General features: G+C 47.3%; 1 protein-coding gene across 1 annotated transcript; it reads right to left on the bottom strand.

Annotated features, from left to right (window-relative positions):
• Positions 1-7,170: 7,170 nt before the first annotated feature.
• SHISA3 (shisa family member 3) lies at positions 7,171-11,710 on the bottom strand. The gene is made up of 2 exons (XM_060655142.3): positions 11,027-11,710; positions 7,171-7,723 (listed from the first exon to the last, which is right to left on the bottom strand). Exons 1-2 carry the CDS (start codon positions 11,589-11,591, stop codon positions 7,284-7,286), a joined length of 1,005 nt encoding a protein of 334 aa, XP_060511125.2. The 5' UTR covers positions 11,592-11,710; the 3' UTR covers positions 7,171-7,283.
• Positions 11,711-16,039: the final 4,329 nt, after the last annotated feature.

The following is a 16,039-nucleotide window of genomic DNA, read 5'->3' as shown; positions in this document are numbered from 1 at the left end:
TTGTTGCAGTTGTAATTGCTAGTTTTAAAAACTTTGTTGCTTTATAAAACTTTCAAAGCCAGTGTAATTATAGTCTGAGAAGGTGTCTCCACTTAATGGCATTTTAACATTTTGTTTATAACCCCAGTGATCTAGAAAATAGCCCTTCCTTTTAATCCAACTAAAGGAGACATGAGGGGGAACATGTGAAGTCTAGTTTGGTAAGAGACATGGTTAATTTGAGTACCCTCCCCCCAGTTTCTTTGAATAAAATTCCTGTATTTGATTCTTCAGTCAGAAAAGCCTCCCAGGATTATCCCCATTCCATATTTAAATCAGCCTACAAGTCAACAGCTAATTCACGGTTCCATCCTTTCACCTCAGCAAACCTACCCAAGCTACATGGCCACATTTAGCCAGTAACATGTGAAGGAAGTAACCAAAAAATGTTACACATGTGACACAAAAGCACAAGAAACACTGGGTATGAGGACAATAGTCTTATCAGAAACAAGCATCATTTGGTAAAAGAGAAACAAATGAAGCAGCGATTTTGGAAACTGCCGGAATGGGATTCGTTCCCAGAGAAACACTTGAGGGAGCAGTTTGAGAAGCCTCTGGTTTTACTAGCAAGGGCTGAGGGCCCCGCTTCCTCTCCCTCAGTCTTTCCAGGGACGTGGGCTGCACGTGGGCCTCCCAAGCAAAACCACAGTAAAACAACGTGTACAGAAAAGTTACCTGTGAATTATGTCAAACGATTTTCACCTGTATCTCCACGCCCCCTCGAAACGTGCACGCTGTTTATACTGACCCCGTGGTTTCGGATGCTAATACGCCCTAAATACTAAAGGAAGCAGCAAATTTGAAATAACGTTCTCATAAATTCAACATGTCTTCCCCATTTAAAGTTTGTGTGCGTATGGCATCTCTAAGCTCAGCTTCCATTTTGGTAACACAGAGCCACTCATTCTAATGAAAAAAGGTCTTCCTAACCTGGACAATTTCATTAGGAGGCTAGTCAAAATTTCTGGAAAATAGGAAATCTGTTTTACCATTGTTTTTATTTCATGTACAAACTAGGATTTCAAATAACAACTCTGTCAGAATAATTGCATTAATAACTAATTGCAGTTTTAAACGGCCATATCCATGTCAAAATATGTCAACAGTTTGTCTCCGTAATAGTTTAATATATGTTTAATTTCTTATTTTTCCTGAGTGTATACTAAATAAGTTTTTTAGGTTGTGCAAAGGTAAACAGATCCCAGCCCAATGAACTGAATCAAATTCCTAACTGTGATTGTATATACTTTCAGGAACCTTTTTCATTACCTCACTTTAGAAATCTTACGGGTTTAAGTCAGTCTGGCAAGTTCTCCACCAAATGGAATAACTAACAATAACACCAAGAAAAGGCAAATAGGCAAGGGAAATAAGATGGAACAATCGATCCAACTGGACAATTAAAAGTACAATCTGTTGGCTTTAAAATGATTCATTTTAAAGCAAATTTATTAAATACATTTTTCTAAAGCAGATGATAAAACGTACAGGTCATGAATACGCAGCGGGGTGGGAGAGTGCTCTATCCCTGGCAACGTGGGGAGGTTGGCCAGGTAGCAAAAGGGGCCATGGATTTTCATGACTCACTCCATCAACCACAGGGCCATTTTCTCTGTTCCCTGCACTCCAATCAGCAGTTAGATCTGCCCATCCCACCGCCAACAATTCTTAGCCTTTTTGTTTCTATTCTAGAGTATTTCATCTGCTTTCTATTATTTGTCATTAATTACAACACAGCTCCCTCCCCACTAGAATGCAAGGGATTGGAAACAGTGACTCTAACTTATTTCTCAAGATAACCCAAAGCAATAAGGTACCACTAATATGTCCATTTTACAAATGAGAAAACTGAGGGGGCGCCTGGGTGGCTCAGTCCGTTAAGCATCTGACTTTGGCTCAGGTCATGATCTCACGGTTTGTGAGTGTGAGCCTTGTGTCAGGCTCTGTGCTGACAGCTCAGAGCCTGGAGCCTGCTTCGGATTCTGCGTCTCCCTCTCTCTGCCCTTCCCCACTCACGCTCTGTCTCTCTCTCAAAAACAAACATTAAAAAAAATTTTTTTTTTTAATGAGAAATCTGAGACACAGTGAAGTAAGTGGCCCAAAGTCACTCAGCTTATAATAAGTGACAGACCCAGAAAACTAAGCCAGGCACTATAACTCCAAAATCCATGCTAGATCATCTGGTCTCCCAAGTTTCTCATGTGTAAAGGGAGATGTGTTTGTCATCTAGTATTTCTATTCGCGCTTTACATTTAATTCTGTGTTTCATGCTGTAGCACAGCTCTACTGACTGTTACAGTCCCCTCTCTCTATAGGATTTGTACAATATTACACAATCAATCACTTTGTCTCCAATAGATTTTCTGAAAAGTAGGTTGGCTGATTTTTTCCCAAGAAAATTAGACCTTCTAGAAATTCTAGAACTTGCATTCCAGTGGGGAGGGAGCTGTGTGGTTATGTATCATAAAGAATGTAGAATTTCAAAGCAGACTGCCTGGGTTCAAATCTTGGCTCTGCTATTATTGTCTGGCCTTGGGCATAGTGTTTGACCTTGCTGCTTTGATTTCTTCATCTGCAAAACAGGCGTGATAACAACCCTCACTTCAGGGGTGTGAGGATTAAATATTACAGTTCATAAAGACTTGAGACACACGTGGTGCTTAGTAAATGTTACCCATTATTTGCATAAGTACCTTTCAAAGTGTAGAACTTCCGTTCTTCAAAATAATCATGGTTTTAGGATGTTTGGACTCTAATTCTTGGGGAAAGTAATAAAGCATCAATCAGCCCAATTTCCGCCATACTTTGGTGCTGTGGCAGGTTGTGGCGAGCCTCTCTTTGGAAATTTCAGGTGATTTGACGTTACCCTTGCTCTCTAGGCTAAAATGAAGACGTGATCAAGCTGCTCTCCTTCATGGACCTCGTCGAGGTTCCCCTTACATGTGATGTATATCCAGCCACCCTAGTTTTCAAGACCTCTGATACTGAGCCTGCTCATCTCTTCACCCTCACTCTTTGAATTGGCTAGTTTCCAGACTGCTCCTTGTTCTTTTATGCTGGTGGGTGCTTCTCTGCCATTCTACCAGTTCTTTCCTTTGCTTAATATGCTCTTCCTCTCATTCCTAGCACTGCTCTCTGCCCCCCCCCCCCCACCCAGCCTTCCTCACTCAGATCCCATGCATCCAGAGGCCCAGGTTCGATCTCAACCCCTCCAGAAAAGCGAGGTGCCCTTTGTATGTGCCGCCTGGACACTCTACACATCCCCTATCATTGCAGTTACCAGAATGAATTCTAAGCATCGGTTTGTGGGTTCATCTTCCCCTAAGTGACTGCGAGCTCCTGGAAAGCAGGAAAGACAATGTGCTTCTTTTATAGAGCCTCTGTAACAGCTTATCCCAAGGACTTGCCGTCATGCCTGGGTCTGTGGAGATAGTGGCTTTTTGAATCAGACCTGCGTTTTATTCATCTTGACACTCCCAAACCCTAGCACAGTGCCTCACCCAGAGACGGTGTCCAGTAAATGCTTGCCGGACGGACCATATCTGGAAATCTGCCACAGGATGGCCAAGTTGCCTGCCTTGGGTGTGTAAATAATAACATCAGCTACATATCGTTCAGGGAGAAGTCCAAAGGCATGTATTATGTCAACAAGTAGGTGGGGATATGATTTGATTCAGCGTCACTGAGTGCCAGGTTACGATGAGGACACAACGTCTCCGTATTTTAAACAGCTTGGAGCCCACGAACTTGATTGCCGCACACGGCTAAGGAAGAGAAGTTTGCAGGTGTGAATCTTTTGAATTCCTTAGCATTATTTTGCCTAATGGAACTGCTCTCCAGAGGGGTGGCAAATAGAAGTACAGCCACTAGAGAAGGCTGACAAGCTAGATGGTTTTCAGCGGAGGCGGTTCTGCCCTCTAGAGGACATTGTGGAATTGTGTGGAGACAGCTGGGATGGAGGGGGAGGGGCAGGTGTCATGGGTATTCATTGGTGGGTCTTTGTCTTGACAGAGATCCTACAGTGCACAGGTTAGTCCACCCAACAAAGACTTGACCGTCGGTGTGACTTTGGAATGTTCCTTTGGGTGGAAAAACCTAATCCTATTTTACCTATAAAGTATCTTTGACACTGTTTTAATATACACTGGATTTTCCAGATACATAACGACTGTGAAAATCAAAAGGAGATCAGACCTTGCTTTGTTTGGAAAAATCACATTAACAGCAATAATGCAACAGGGGGTGTGGGTTGCCAGTCTAGCAACCCTGCATCAGTCTGGATTTGGAGCTATCGCTTTTCGGTTGTTCTGCGTAGAGGTGCAAATCTAGGACCTTCGTTAGGTCTACTGAAACTGTCGCATTTGGAAGTATTTTCCTTTTCTTTCTCCTATTTACCATTAAGACACTGTATTGATTTTTAAAAATTGTATCTGTAAGTGATTAATATTACCTATAAATTTCAATTTAGGACAGTTAAAGGGATGGCACAAAATATTTGTTCTAAGGAGAGCTCACTGGGCCCAACAGAGTTGACAGTCATTGCTTCGGAGATTGGGACTGGGTTTCATGCTTTACCCCACAGTGGATTTCATGCACAGAAACTTCAAAACCTCGAAGTAGGCGTTCCCTTGCTGTTTCAGACTGGTTTTGTATGAAGCTCCAGGACCGACTGTGTGATCTTGGGCAAGTGACTTCACTCCTCCAAGTGCGTAAAATAGGAATTCTAATGCCTCCCTGTTTGAAGTTGTTTGGAGGATGAAAGGAATTAGCGCATATAAATATTTGGAATAGTTTTTGGCTCATAAGAGCCCAGTAGAGATTAGCTTTTAAAATATCAAAGGAGCAATATATAACAAACATGAATAAAACCAGTCTAATGACAAAGGAGTGTGTACCAGAGGCATGCTCACAAATGTTTCTCCTTCTACTGTTCGGCCATCCCTCTTTCCCTTCTTGCCTCCCTCCCAACCTGCCCCCCCCTTCTTCCTTTCATTTCTTATTTTGGGCAATATGGGATATCTGAAGTCACCACTTTGGTCACGGGAGAAAGCAGAGGACCAGAAGTCAGAGCTCCTCTGCCATCAGACCGAGCAAAGGCACAATACCGTTGAATTTGCTACCTCAGCTAGAAAGCAAAAGGGTAAGGCCAAACAACTCCCCCAGGTTAGAATTCTAAGTGGCTCTATTAAAAAGAGCTACTGGGGCACATGGGTGGTTCAGTCGGTTACGCGTCTGACTCTTGGTTTAGGCTCAGGCCATGATCTCAGTCTGTGGGTTCCAGCCCCACATTGGGCTCTATCCTCACAGTGCAGACAGTGCAGAGCCCGCTTGGAATTCTCTCTCCCGCTCTGCCCCTCCCCAGCTCGCACACTCTCTCTCTCAAGATAAACTTTAAACAAAAAGAGAGAGAGCTACTCAAGGGGGCCTGGCTGGCTCCATTGAGCATCTGACTCTTGATCTCTGCTCAGGTCATGATCCCAGGGTCGTGGATGGAGCCCCGTGTCGGGCTCTGTGCTGGGCATGGCGCCTGCTTAAGAGTCTCTCTCTCCCTCTGCCCCTCTCCCCATTTGTGCACTCTCTCCGTAAAATAAAATAAATTATAAAAAGAGCTACTGAGGGATGCCTGGCTGGCTCAGCCAATTAGAGCATGTGACGCTTGACCTCAGGGTCCTGAGTTCAAGCCCCACTTTGGGTGTAGAGCTTACTTTTAAAAAAAATAAAAATGGTTGTATTTAAAAATATATATATAAAGAGCTATTGAGGGTCACATATCATAGCATGAATTCGTATAAACCGGGGCTCCAAAACAACACCCACAGGGGTCAAGTAGGTAACAAAATTGAGGGAAAGGGGCCAGGTTGTGGAGACCAGGCAGGAGGCTGGTGAATGACGAGTGTCTTGTCTGAAAAGGGCTGGCCTGGCCCAATGGCAGTATAGGAACCTCAGTGCCACATCTTCCTCATGTCACGAGAAGCCAGAAATCCAGACTCTTATGAGAAATGTTCCGATTTTTAAATCTCTAAGAATTCACTTCCTTCGCTGCTCTCCACAAGCCCTGATGTGGAAAAGAGCTTTTTAACGTAATGCAAAATCAGTGTAGGATTTTTTAATTTCAAAATATGAAGTAAGTGAAGACATCTTCTTTTATTGAATAGCAGAGAGTATCATTAAGAAGATAAAATGAAGCACTTTGATCTAAAATTTCAAGTTCACAAAAACATAAAGTACTTTATTTATTCTAACCCAGCAGGATATATGCCCAAATGTGATCATCAGACATGGAACTGAGTGGCACGTAAGATATGTAATATTCGGTGATTATAACCCAATAGATGGACTTTGAACGCCACAGTTATTATTAACATAAAAAATTTCAGTGTGGACTACTAAATAATTAGTACCGTCAATGTGGTAAATACATTAAATTACAAATCTTTACATTTGTACAGGACTCATTTTACAAATAAATGTTTTAAGACTCAGCTGTCCAACTTTCATTTAAACACTAAATGCTGTTGAACAAAAAGTCTGCAATAAATATTCCCTCGGGTGGGTGCGGGAAATGCTTTTACATAAGATCTGTTTACAATGAATATCTGAGTAAATATTTAAAATTTTAAACTCCATGTGGTTACTGAAATCTTGTATTCTGAAAAAGCTCTTATATTTTAAACAAAATTTAATTATTAATTTAAAAAGTAACTCTTCTCGCGATGCTAACGTTATTCTTGGTTAGGTTTCTCCCAAAATCGTAAATGGGTTGCTCACTGTCCCTTCAGGTTGCTTAGTTGTTAATTTTTTTTTTTTAAGAGAACCTTCAATAATTACTATCAGGTATTTTACTTTGCTTATTTATGTATATATTTGTACTAAGACTCACTAAACAACTCAAAAGAACATGTAGGCCTTTCCTAAACATTATAGCTGAGTTGTCTAATTAATACATTTTCAGCCAGTTTGCAACTGTAAATTGATCTGGTGCCTATTTTGAATAAAAGCAGCATAAGTTGAAATGTAATAATCACCACGTTTTCAAGGCCAGAAAGCAATTCTCTTAACGCACCCGTTCTGTGATGGGAGCTGGGAACCTTAAGACTAAGAAGGCGCTGTTTTTTCCTAGCGCATTCCTCCATGACATCGCCGGCTCCCAGGGAAATTTCCCCAGAAATACTTGCAGCAATGGCGACAGCACTCCACCTGTCTGCCGTTGTACGACGGGCTGGATTTATCGCTGTGGCCCGTCAGCTGGAACTGAAGTCCGGGCAGCTCTTCGCAGGCAGCGGGGGCTCCTGCTGGAGAGGGTAAGCGAAGTACTGGGGTGACACCAGGAAACCGGATGGCTGGGTCAGGTGGATGGGGTGGCCCGTGGTGTAAGGTGGAGGCGGGGAGGGCACCAGGCAGCCCGGCTCTGCTCTGGCAAAGGAGAATCTGCGGATGGAGCCCCCGGTGGAGCTGGAGCTGGTGGCCGTGCTGGACTGTCTGGAAGGTGCCCTGAGGCTTGTGGAAGTCAAGATCATGGGCAGGGTCTCCGTCTGATAGCTGCGGAGTGAGAAGCGGATTGGCTGCTGTGAGGGCTCCTTGGGTCTCAAGCAGGTGCAGCAATAAATGGCCACTAAAGAGCCCAGGATGATGAAGGCAATGAAGATAGAGCCAACGATGAGGAAGGGGACGTAGACGGGCTCTAAAAGGTAAAACAAAAAAGACACACACAGGTGTTTGGACAAGTCTCCCAAACTCCAGGCACCTTTGGGGGGGGGGGGAGGTGAGTGACCCAGTATGACCACCGCTGTCAGCCCAGCCTCTCAGAGCTGGTAACCTCTAAAGTGCAAACTGAGATGACCCAATATTCTTGCTCCGAGCAGGGAGGAAGCAAACTGATACTGTAGCCTCTGTTAGCAATTAGACGTTATATTGCACATCTGGAAGTCAGAAGGGACAGAATCTACCCTCCTGTTCATGCACTGGAGGGAGGGAAAGTGTGAGTTTTTTGGTTACCAGAACTTCTGGATGTAAACCCAGGTTTTTGGTAGTTTTACCACAGTGGGGCACTGAGGGCTCTGACCCATCTCCGAGGCTGAAAATTCATCTCCCATCCAAGAATCTCCAATCTAAGCAAAGAGAGCCAGGCCTGTAAATGAGCCCTCCATTACGAGACTATGGAAAGAACCACAGAAAGAAATCCACGGGGCGCCTGGGTGGCTCAGTCAGTTAAGGTCTGACTTCAGCTCAGGTCATGATCTCACAATTCATGAGTCTGAGCCCCTCATCCGGCTCTGTGCTGACAGCTCAGAGCCTGGAGCCTGCTTCAGATTCTGTGTCTCCCTCTCTCTCTCTGCCCCTCCCCTGCTCACTCTCTGTCTCTCTCAAAAATAAATAAACATTAAAAAATAAATAAAAATAGGGGCGCCTGGCTGGCTCAGTCCACTAAGCGTCCAACTTCAGCTCAGGTCATGATCTCGTGGTTCGTGAGTTTGAGCCCCGTGTCGGGTTCTGTGCTGACAGCTCAGAGTCTGGAGCCTGTCTCAGATTCTGTGTCTCCATCACTCTCTGCCGCTCCCCCACTTGTGTTCTGTCTGTCTCTCTCAAAATTAACATTAAAAAGTTTTTTTAAATAAATAAAAATAAAAGTTTTAAAGAACTCCATAGTGGGCCCAAACGAACTGTGTCTGTGACTGCATCTTAAATGGTCATCTCTGGACACTTCTTCCTGGAAATGATTTGGGATGCCCACCCCAGCTGCCACACCTCTTCCCCTCAATTTCCACCCAAACTGTGGGAAGGTCTGGCCAACCTTAGATCATGAGGTAGCTCTTGGTGTTGGTGGCCCCAACTTTCCATGAGGGCATCCCTCCGTCAGAGCAAACCCATTTTCTTCTCTCTGTGCACGGCAGACATAAAATCTCCTACCCCTGAGGCACCTTTGGGACATTCTCCAAGTGTCTCTCCTGTCTGATAGGGCCACCTCTGGATGCAGCCTCCAGCTTAGAAGTAGGACCAAGAAAACCTGCATTAAACTAAGACCCTACTGTGTGCCTGACTCTTACTTATGACCTGAGTCAGCTCTCCTGGACACTCGGTGAGGAAGGCATGGTACTCTGTTCTCCAGATGTGGCAACATACTCATGTTTGACCTTCCCAAAGACACACAAGCAGTGATGGACAGGGAACTATCAACCCCGAGGGTTGGGGGTTCCTCGGTGTAAGCTCTACCGTCTACCGCCCCTTCTGCCATGTTTAGTAGCACCCTGTGGAAGGGGAGGGGAGCGTGACTGACCAGCCACTTACTCCCCCACTGTTCTAAACATCCATACACTCACTTAATTCAGTTTGTCTCCTCTGAGAGCAATATGTGCATTTAAAAGTTTTTTTTCTTTAACGTTTATTTTTGAGAGGGGAGAGGGGAGAGGGGGCAGAGAGGGAGACACAGAATCCGAAGCAGGCTCCAGGCTCTGAGCTGTCAGCACAGAGCCCGATGCTGGGCTGGAACCCACCAACCTTGAGATGGGAGGCTTAACCCACCAAGCCACTCAGGCGCCCCAGCAATACATGCATTTTAGAGCTGAGAAGAGGCCCAGAGAGTTAAGTCACTTGCCCAAGTGACCCAGCTGGCAAGAGGCAGTCACAGGCCAAGGTCCCTGAGATTTTGGCTAACCGCACCTCAGTGAGTGTGGATGCTGCCCTCTCTCCTGCTGGCCTGGGCAACACGGCGGAGCCTGGAGGCCCAGGACGGAATCCCCGATGCAGACTGCGCTCTTAAAGTCTGTGCAGAAAGCAAATGGGTCCCCCAGGGTGAGTGGAGGAAAGCCAGGGGAACGAGTCTGTATTTTTTTTTTTTAACACACCAGGATGGCCTTGAGTTCTCTGCTTTCCCCCCAGCATCTTCTCTCCAGAAACCAATTCCCCAATCCACCAGAAGTTAAAGTCCTTGAGAGTATAATGGGGTTCTAAGACAAACCAGGGTCTGCTTTTCCTCTGGGTCCTTACTCTCTCTGCGGGCGGGGTTGGGGTGGAGTGGGGGGACTTCGGGCACCATTAATTCTTTCCCGGGGAACTTCTGGTGCCCGCTTCAGACCTCTGCTGTGGCGTTCTGGGGTGTCACCCATTCTTAGCTCCGCCCGCTCCCCGGGTTTCCACCGGTAAAACCATCGCCTCAAGCTCCAACGGGTTTCCCAGACGTTCCCATTCAGGTGGAAAGCTTTATTTTCTTTCCCTTTTTTTTTTTTTTTTTTTTTAAGGTGTAAAGTTCCTCTGCTGGGGTCTTGATTTATTCCGCTCTGAAGTGAGCGGAAATTTGACCCGTGTTTTCCGACAGGAGAATAGGGGGCGGGCAGCCCCTGCGACCCTGGTTTCTAAATCTCCACCTCGAGGACCTGGGCATTTCTGAAAGGCGTGACAATAGGGGGTGGGTCGGAGAGGGTAATTCGATGCAGAGAAATGAAAGGAAGTCGGGAGAACGAGACACAGGCTTAGGATAGCTACCAAAGATCCACCAAAAAAAAGTGGGGAGTGAGGATAAACGTGGCTGTAGTTCCTTTAGCCCTGCGGGGCTGCATATGAGCGCTTCCCAAGAGTTGCGGCCCCCGCCGCCGGCAGTTCCCCGGGCGCCGGCAGTTCCCCGGGTGACCCGGGCGCTCGATGGGGAGCCTCCACCGCCCTTGAAAACCGCAATCCGACCTGGCGCTGTCCCGGTAGCTTCTTCCCCTGACCTCCCGCGTTCCCGAGACCTACTACTGTCTTGCCCGGGGTCAATGGGTGCAAGCCCTGTGGTCTTCGCCGTCCCTTGCAAACTTTCCTCGGGCCGACCCGTGGAGACCGCGCGTGGCGGGAATCGGGATTGCAAAGCAATTAGGGCGCCTGACCCGAAACGCGACCACCCGCTCCGGCCCCGATGCCCCCACCTTGGCCGCTCCAACGCGCGCAGACCCAGGACCGCCTGGGGCGCACACCCGCGGGCGCCGGGCTGAGGCCGAGGGCCCGCACTTACGCGCGGTGATGCCCGGGTGCTCCAGCTCGCCGCGGTCGTTGGTGCAGCTTCCCTGCTCCAGCCTGGCGTCGGCCGCGGCGCAGCAGTAGCGCAGCGCGCAGGAGCCGCAGCAGATGGTGGCGTCCGGGGTGTCGAAGTCCTCCGGGCACTGGAAGCCCTCGTGGTAGTTGCCCTGCACGTCCACCCAGCCGTGGCAGTATTCTCCGGACTGCTGGGCGCCCGCCGGGCTCCAGCGCAGCCAGCCCAGGAGGAGCCAGAGCGCCAGCAGCGCCCCCATCGCCGCTGGGCGCCCGGGGCGGCCGGGAGGGGGACGCGCGCGGCCGGAGAGCGGAGGGCTGAGCGCCTCGTTGCCGCCTCCCCCGGGGCGCGGCGCGGGCGGCTGGCCGCGGCGTCCGAGGCCCCTCTGGCGGGGGTTAGCGGGGGCCGGGGAGGAGGCAGCGGCTGCGCGGCGGACTCCGCAGGCCAGGCGTCTGCATGGTGCGCGGGGTCGGAGGGCGAGGGCCCGCGGGAGGCGCCGGCAGAGGCTGCTGCTGGGGCTGCTACTGCCGCCCTTCGCCGGTCTCATACTGCGACCCGCGCCAGGGGCGCGCTGAACCCTCGGCCGCCGCCCTCCCCGCTCCTCAAGGGAGCCATCGCGTCCCGGGCGGGCGACCCCAGCGCCACGCAGCGCCCCTCCTCGGGGCCGTCGCCGGGGATCCGGAGCGGAGCCCGAAGGAGGAAGAATTCGAGATCCCCACGTGCAGGCGCCCGGGACCGGCGGCCCCTGCACCCCCGCCCCTGTCTGTCACCGGAGCAGGAGTCAGCCCCGCTGCGGCCAAGTACAAACGGCCTCCCGGTTGCTGACGGCTCTGCCTGCAAGGCGTCCTTTAAAAAGGAAGAGGGAGGGGGAGACGCCGAGGGTTAAGAAAGAGTCCGCCCTCCCGGGTCGCGCCGCTGGAGCTAATCACCGCGGGGGCGCGGCGCGGGCCGCCGATGCCCCTGCGCTTTCTGGTTAGTGCGCCCCCCTCCGCCCCTCCCGGCCCCCCCTCCCCCCGCCCACCGCGCTCCCCCAGGACTGAGCTCTGGACGTGCGGGCATCAGGCCTTCACACACACACACACACACACACACACACACACACACACACACACCCCAAGTTTCGCTCGGCCCACAGAGCTCCGCAGAGCGAGTGCGAGAGCTGCGGGTTTCCGCTGCCATCCACGCGCGTCGGCGCGCGGGTGGAGACGCGCGGTTGCCGTGTATGGGTGTAATAAAAAGCGGGTGCGGCGACTGAACTTTGTCGAATCTTCCGTCGCCTGTTGCACAGATGCGGACTCGATCCTGGGACACCTGTTCTAAGGGTTCAGAAAGGACAATGTGATTTTAAGGGGCCGGCGACATTTGCACTAAGTTTTCCACCGAAAAGTTTCCATTTCTAAGAGGAACGGCACGTTTTCACAAACAGACACACACACACGCACTCCCCCCCCGCCCCAGCCCCCCAACCTGCGTGCGGGCGGGTGAAGAATCGCCGGTCACCTCCACCAGCCGAGGGCAGCTCGAAAACCCTCAAAAAGCACGACTTCGTTCACGCCCACAAAGGAAATAAGGGAACAAAATTAATGATAATTGAGCAGATCTGAACTTCTGTTCCGGCAAAGAAACACATTTATTTAAATGATGTGTCCCCTGTGTGCTATTTTCGGGGGCACCGCTCCTTTAGCGGCGTAAGTGCCTTATGAAACTGATGTTATGTGAAACCTAGGCTAAACTCAGGCATTTATTTTTACTGCGTCCTGAACTTCCTCTCATCGTTTACTGCTATGTGTGAATATGTTCCACGTATCTCAACCAATTTGTCAAACACTCTGAATGCCCGTGCCACTGATTTAGATGTCGGCAAGTTAAGTGAAACAAAAGAGACAAAAGTTTGCTGTGCACCAGCAATAAAAAGTGTGCGGTCAAAGGCATTTACCACGCCCGCGGCTTCCCCGTGATCCACAGTTCAAAGAAGCTTTTTTTTTTTTTTTTTTTTTAACTCTGAATAAAACGGTTTCTTTCTTAAAATCCAAGTGCAAGTATATTCCAAGTAAACGATTTCTTCTGATTCCTTCATTTAAATATTGGGATTAGCAGTTAGTTATGAAAACGTAAAAACAATGCCCAACATTTCAGATGGTAAGTAGGACTGTGTAAATATTTTACTATATTGCTGTCTTAGAAATACATATTGCTCGGGACAATAATAACTATTAAATAAAACCACATTAAGTCCAGGCTTTTATCCACAAACATACAATGGGACAGTTTTTCTTGACTTAAGCATACTGAAAAATTGTTTTTGCAGAAATTTCTTGGGTACAGTGTTTTTATTTACAAAAAAAAAAAAAAATGTCCTTGCCAGACTTAAAGTTGTGTGTGTTTTTTTTTCAATTGTGTGTTAGGAGTGTTGTTTGGATTGTATATATCCTGAGCAATTAAGGGAAAAGGTCATTTAGAACCACAGCAAGAGTGAGCTCTAGTGATCATAATAAGATGATAAAACCCCAAAGACATGTTTACTGCTAATAACTTTCCCAGAACCACACCTCTTTATATTATTTTTGTTAAATTTAAAGGAATTCCATTACATCACAACTGCAAGAAGTTCTGCGACAGCAGCGTTTGCTAGTCCCCCAAGGGTCAAGTTTCTCTCATGATCCAGCTGTTCTTTGATAGCATTAATATTTTAAGGAGTGATTTGTTGGCGCTCACCTCCCATTAATTACATTCTCCGTGCCACAGTGGGATTCTTTTCCTTAGGACATGAACTGTAATGAATTCCCTCATTCAAAGCTCCTGTCTATTTGACTTATTTAGAGGGCATTTTACTCCAATTTAGTTGCATATTTACTCATGGAAAACAACCAAACCTTCGAGTTACTTGATACTCCACAGATCGGACACGTGTGAATATTAGAGCAACTGTGTGCCACGCTTTCATATCTAGATCCAGGTGCCTTACAACAATCAGCTCAGGGGGTGTGCCCAGGGGAGGAAATGTGTTTGGTTCTTTGACGTGAAAGAGCTCCTCAAATTTACACTGACAAATTAAACTGCAAAATTGATGTTCTCAGAATGCTCTTTGTGAATACTAAAAGAATATGTATCTTTTAAACATCCAAATTTTCTGTTATTCTGTTATTACTTTAATAGTAAAGGAGGATTAAAAAGTTCTCTTAGACCCCCCCCCCCCCTTGAAGACTCTAGAGGGAAGACAGAGAGATGGAAAATAAAATCTATACCATCTGGGGTATTATGCGGAGGTTTGGGAAATTCTATATTTTTCCTTATCTCAGTAACACAAATTCCATATTTTGGTGAATAACACAATCATAAGGGATCATTTCCTCAGCCTACATTCTCTGGTGGCCCTGCCTCCAGGAAATTCTATAGGAAATGAGTTAAATGGTATGATGTCTGGAATTTGCTTTAATAAACACCACTAAAAGAGAAAGAAAGAGTGAAAGGGGGAGAGAGAGAAAGAGAGGGAGAGAGAAAGGAGGGAGGGAAGGAAGGAAGAAAGGGAGGGAGGGAGGAAAGAGGGAAGTAGGGAGGAAGGGAGGGAGGAAAGAAGGGATGGAAATAAAGAGAGGGTAGGGAAGAAATGGAGAATGGAAGGTGGAATAGAAGAATCTGAAACACAACTGGCAATCTGTTCATCATTGTAGCTGCGTGAAGGGTACTTGTAAAATTGAAATGCAATTCTTTCTATTTTTATGCATGAAGAAAAGCTACGTATGCAAGTGTTCTTTTATTTTTCATCGATAAGAATTGATAGCAGCATGAAACTACCACAGACGAGTAAAGAAAAGGAAGGCAAAATGAATGCATTGGAAAGGGTTGGAATAAAAATGTACTAGGAAAGGGAGGCGACAAGGCCAAAGGAATGCAGAAGTGAAAAATTAATTAATTAATAAATTAATTAAAGGACAAGTCACTTTGGCTACGGAAATCCTTTCCAGATCATTTGCATTGGATCCAGGAATAAAATAGAAAACAGAAAGTGTTCAACCTCCCCTGAAGTTCCTTCCTGAAGTGATTTCTTATCACCTACCTTCCTTTTATAACTTTGCCCAGGACTTAATGGAATTTTCTTCCTTGAGTCACTCACTCACTATAAATCTCTTATTCCACAACCCTGTCAATCTGAGTTACTAGAAAGGTATTTTTCCTCAAATTTGCTTTAGCACATATCCACCACTGGAGAATAAATAGCACAGTGCCCAGAAGTGTACTCCCAGCCCCCAGCAGCCCAGTTCCCAGCTGGTCCCTCCACCTGCCCCGTGCATTAGCCAGCCTCAGAGTCGTCATTTATGAAGAGGAGATTGGACATAGTGCCCTTAGAATAGTGTTTCTCAAACCATAAGGTGCATAGGAATCACCTGGGGGGCTTGTTAAAATGTAAGTTTGATTCCCAGGGTCTCCAGAGGGGCCAGAGATTCTGCATTTCCCAAAAGCTTCTAGGTGATGCCAGGGCTGGTCTGAGGACCATCCTCAGCACCCCTCTGGGCCTCCTCTGCCCTTGCCCCCACCCACAGGGGTAGGAATGAATGGAGCCAAAGGGACCTGACCAAAGCCTATTTCCTCACTTTCTATCTCACTCTCTGGGCCTTAAGATACCAGCTTCGCCTCCAGATTCAAGCTTACCTGTATGGTTCACGGAAGCCATTTCCTGGTCATAAGTGGTTCTAGGGCCAAATGGTTAAAAACATGTAAACACAGGCTACGGAGTCCAAATCTGTACAGGAGAGGCTCCCTGCAGTGCAAGATGGAGTCTGAGGTGGGAAGGAAGGGGCAGGGCAGACCAGGCTGGTGGCCTCCAGGTCTATTCTTGTCCCAGCACACACATGTTAGAGTGAGCCTCAGTAAATTGTCACAGAGGGAATAAGTGCATGATTGAATAAATGGCAAAATTAATGTTCTCCCTTAGTGATGTCATAGCCTTTACCATATCTCACTGTAAGATAGGACATCTGTCTTGCCCGTTAGTTT

Source organism: Panthera onca, chromosome B1, assembly GCF_046562875.1.
Source record: "Panthera onca isolate mPanOnc1 chromosome B1, mPanOnc1 haplotype 2, whole genome shotgun sequence".
Lineage (NCBI taxonomy): Eukaryota > Metazoa > Chordata > Mammalia > Carnivora > Felidae > Panthera > Panthera onca.
Note: the sequence above shows the minus strand (reverse complement) of the source record. Positions and strands in the feature narration are given on the sequence as shown.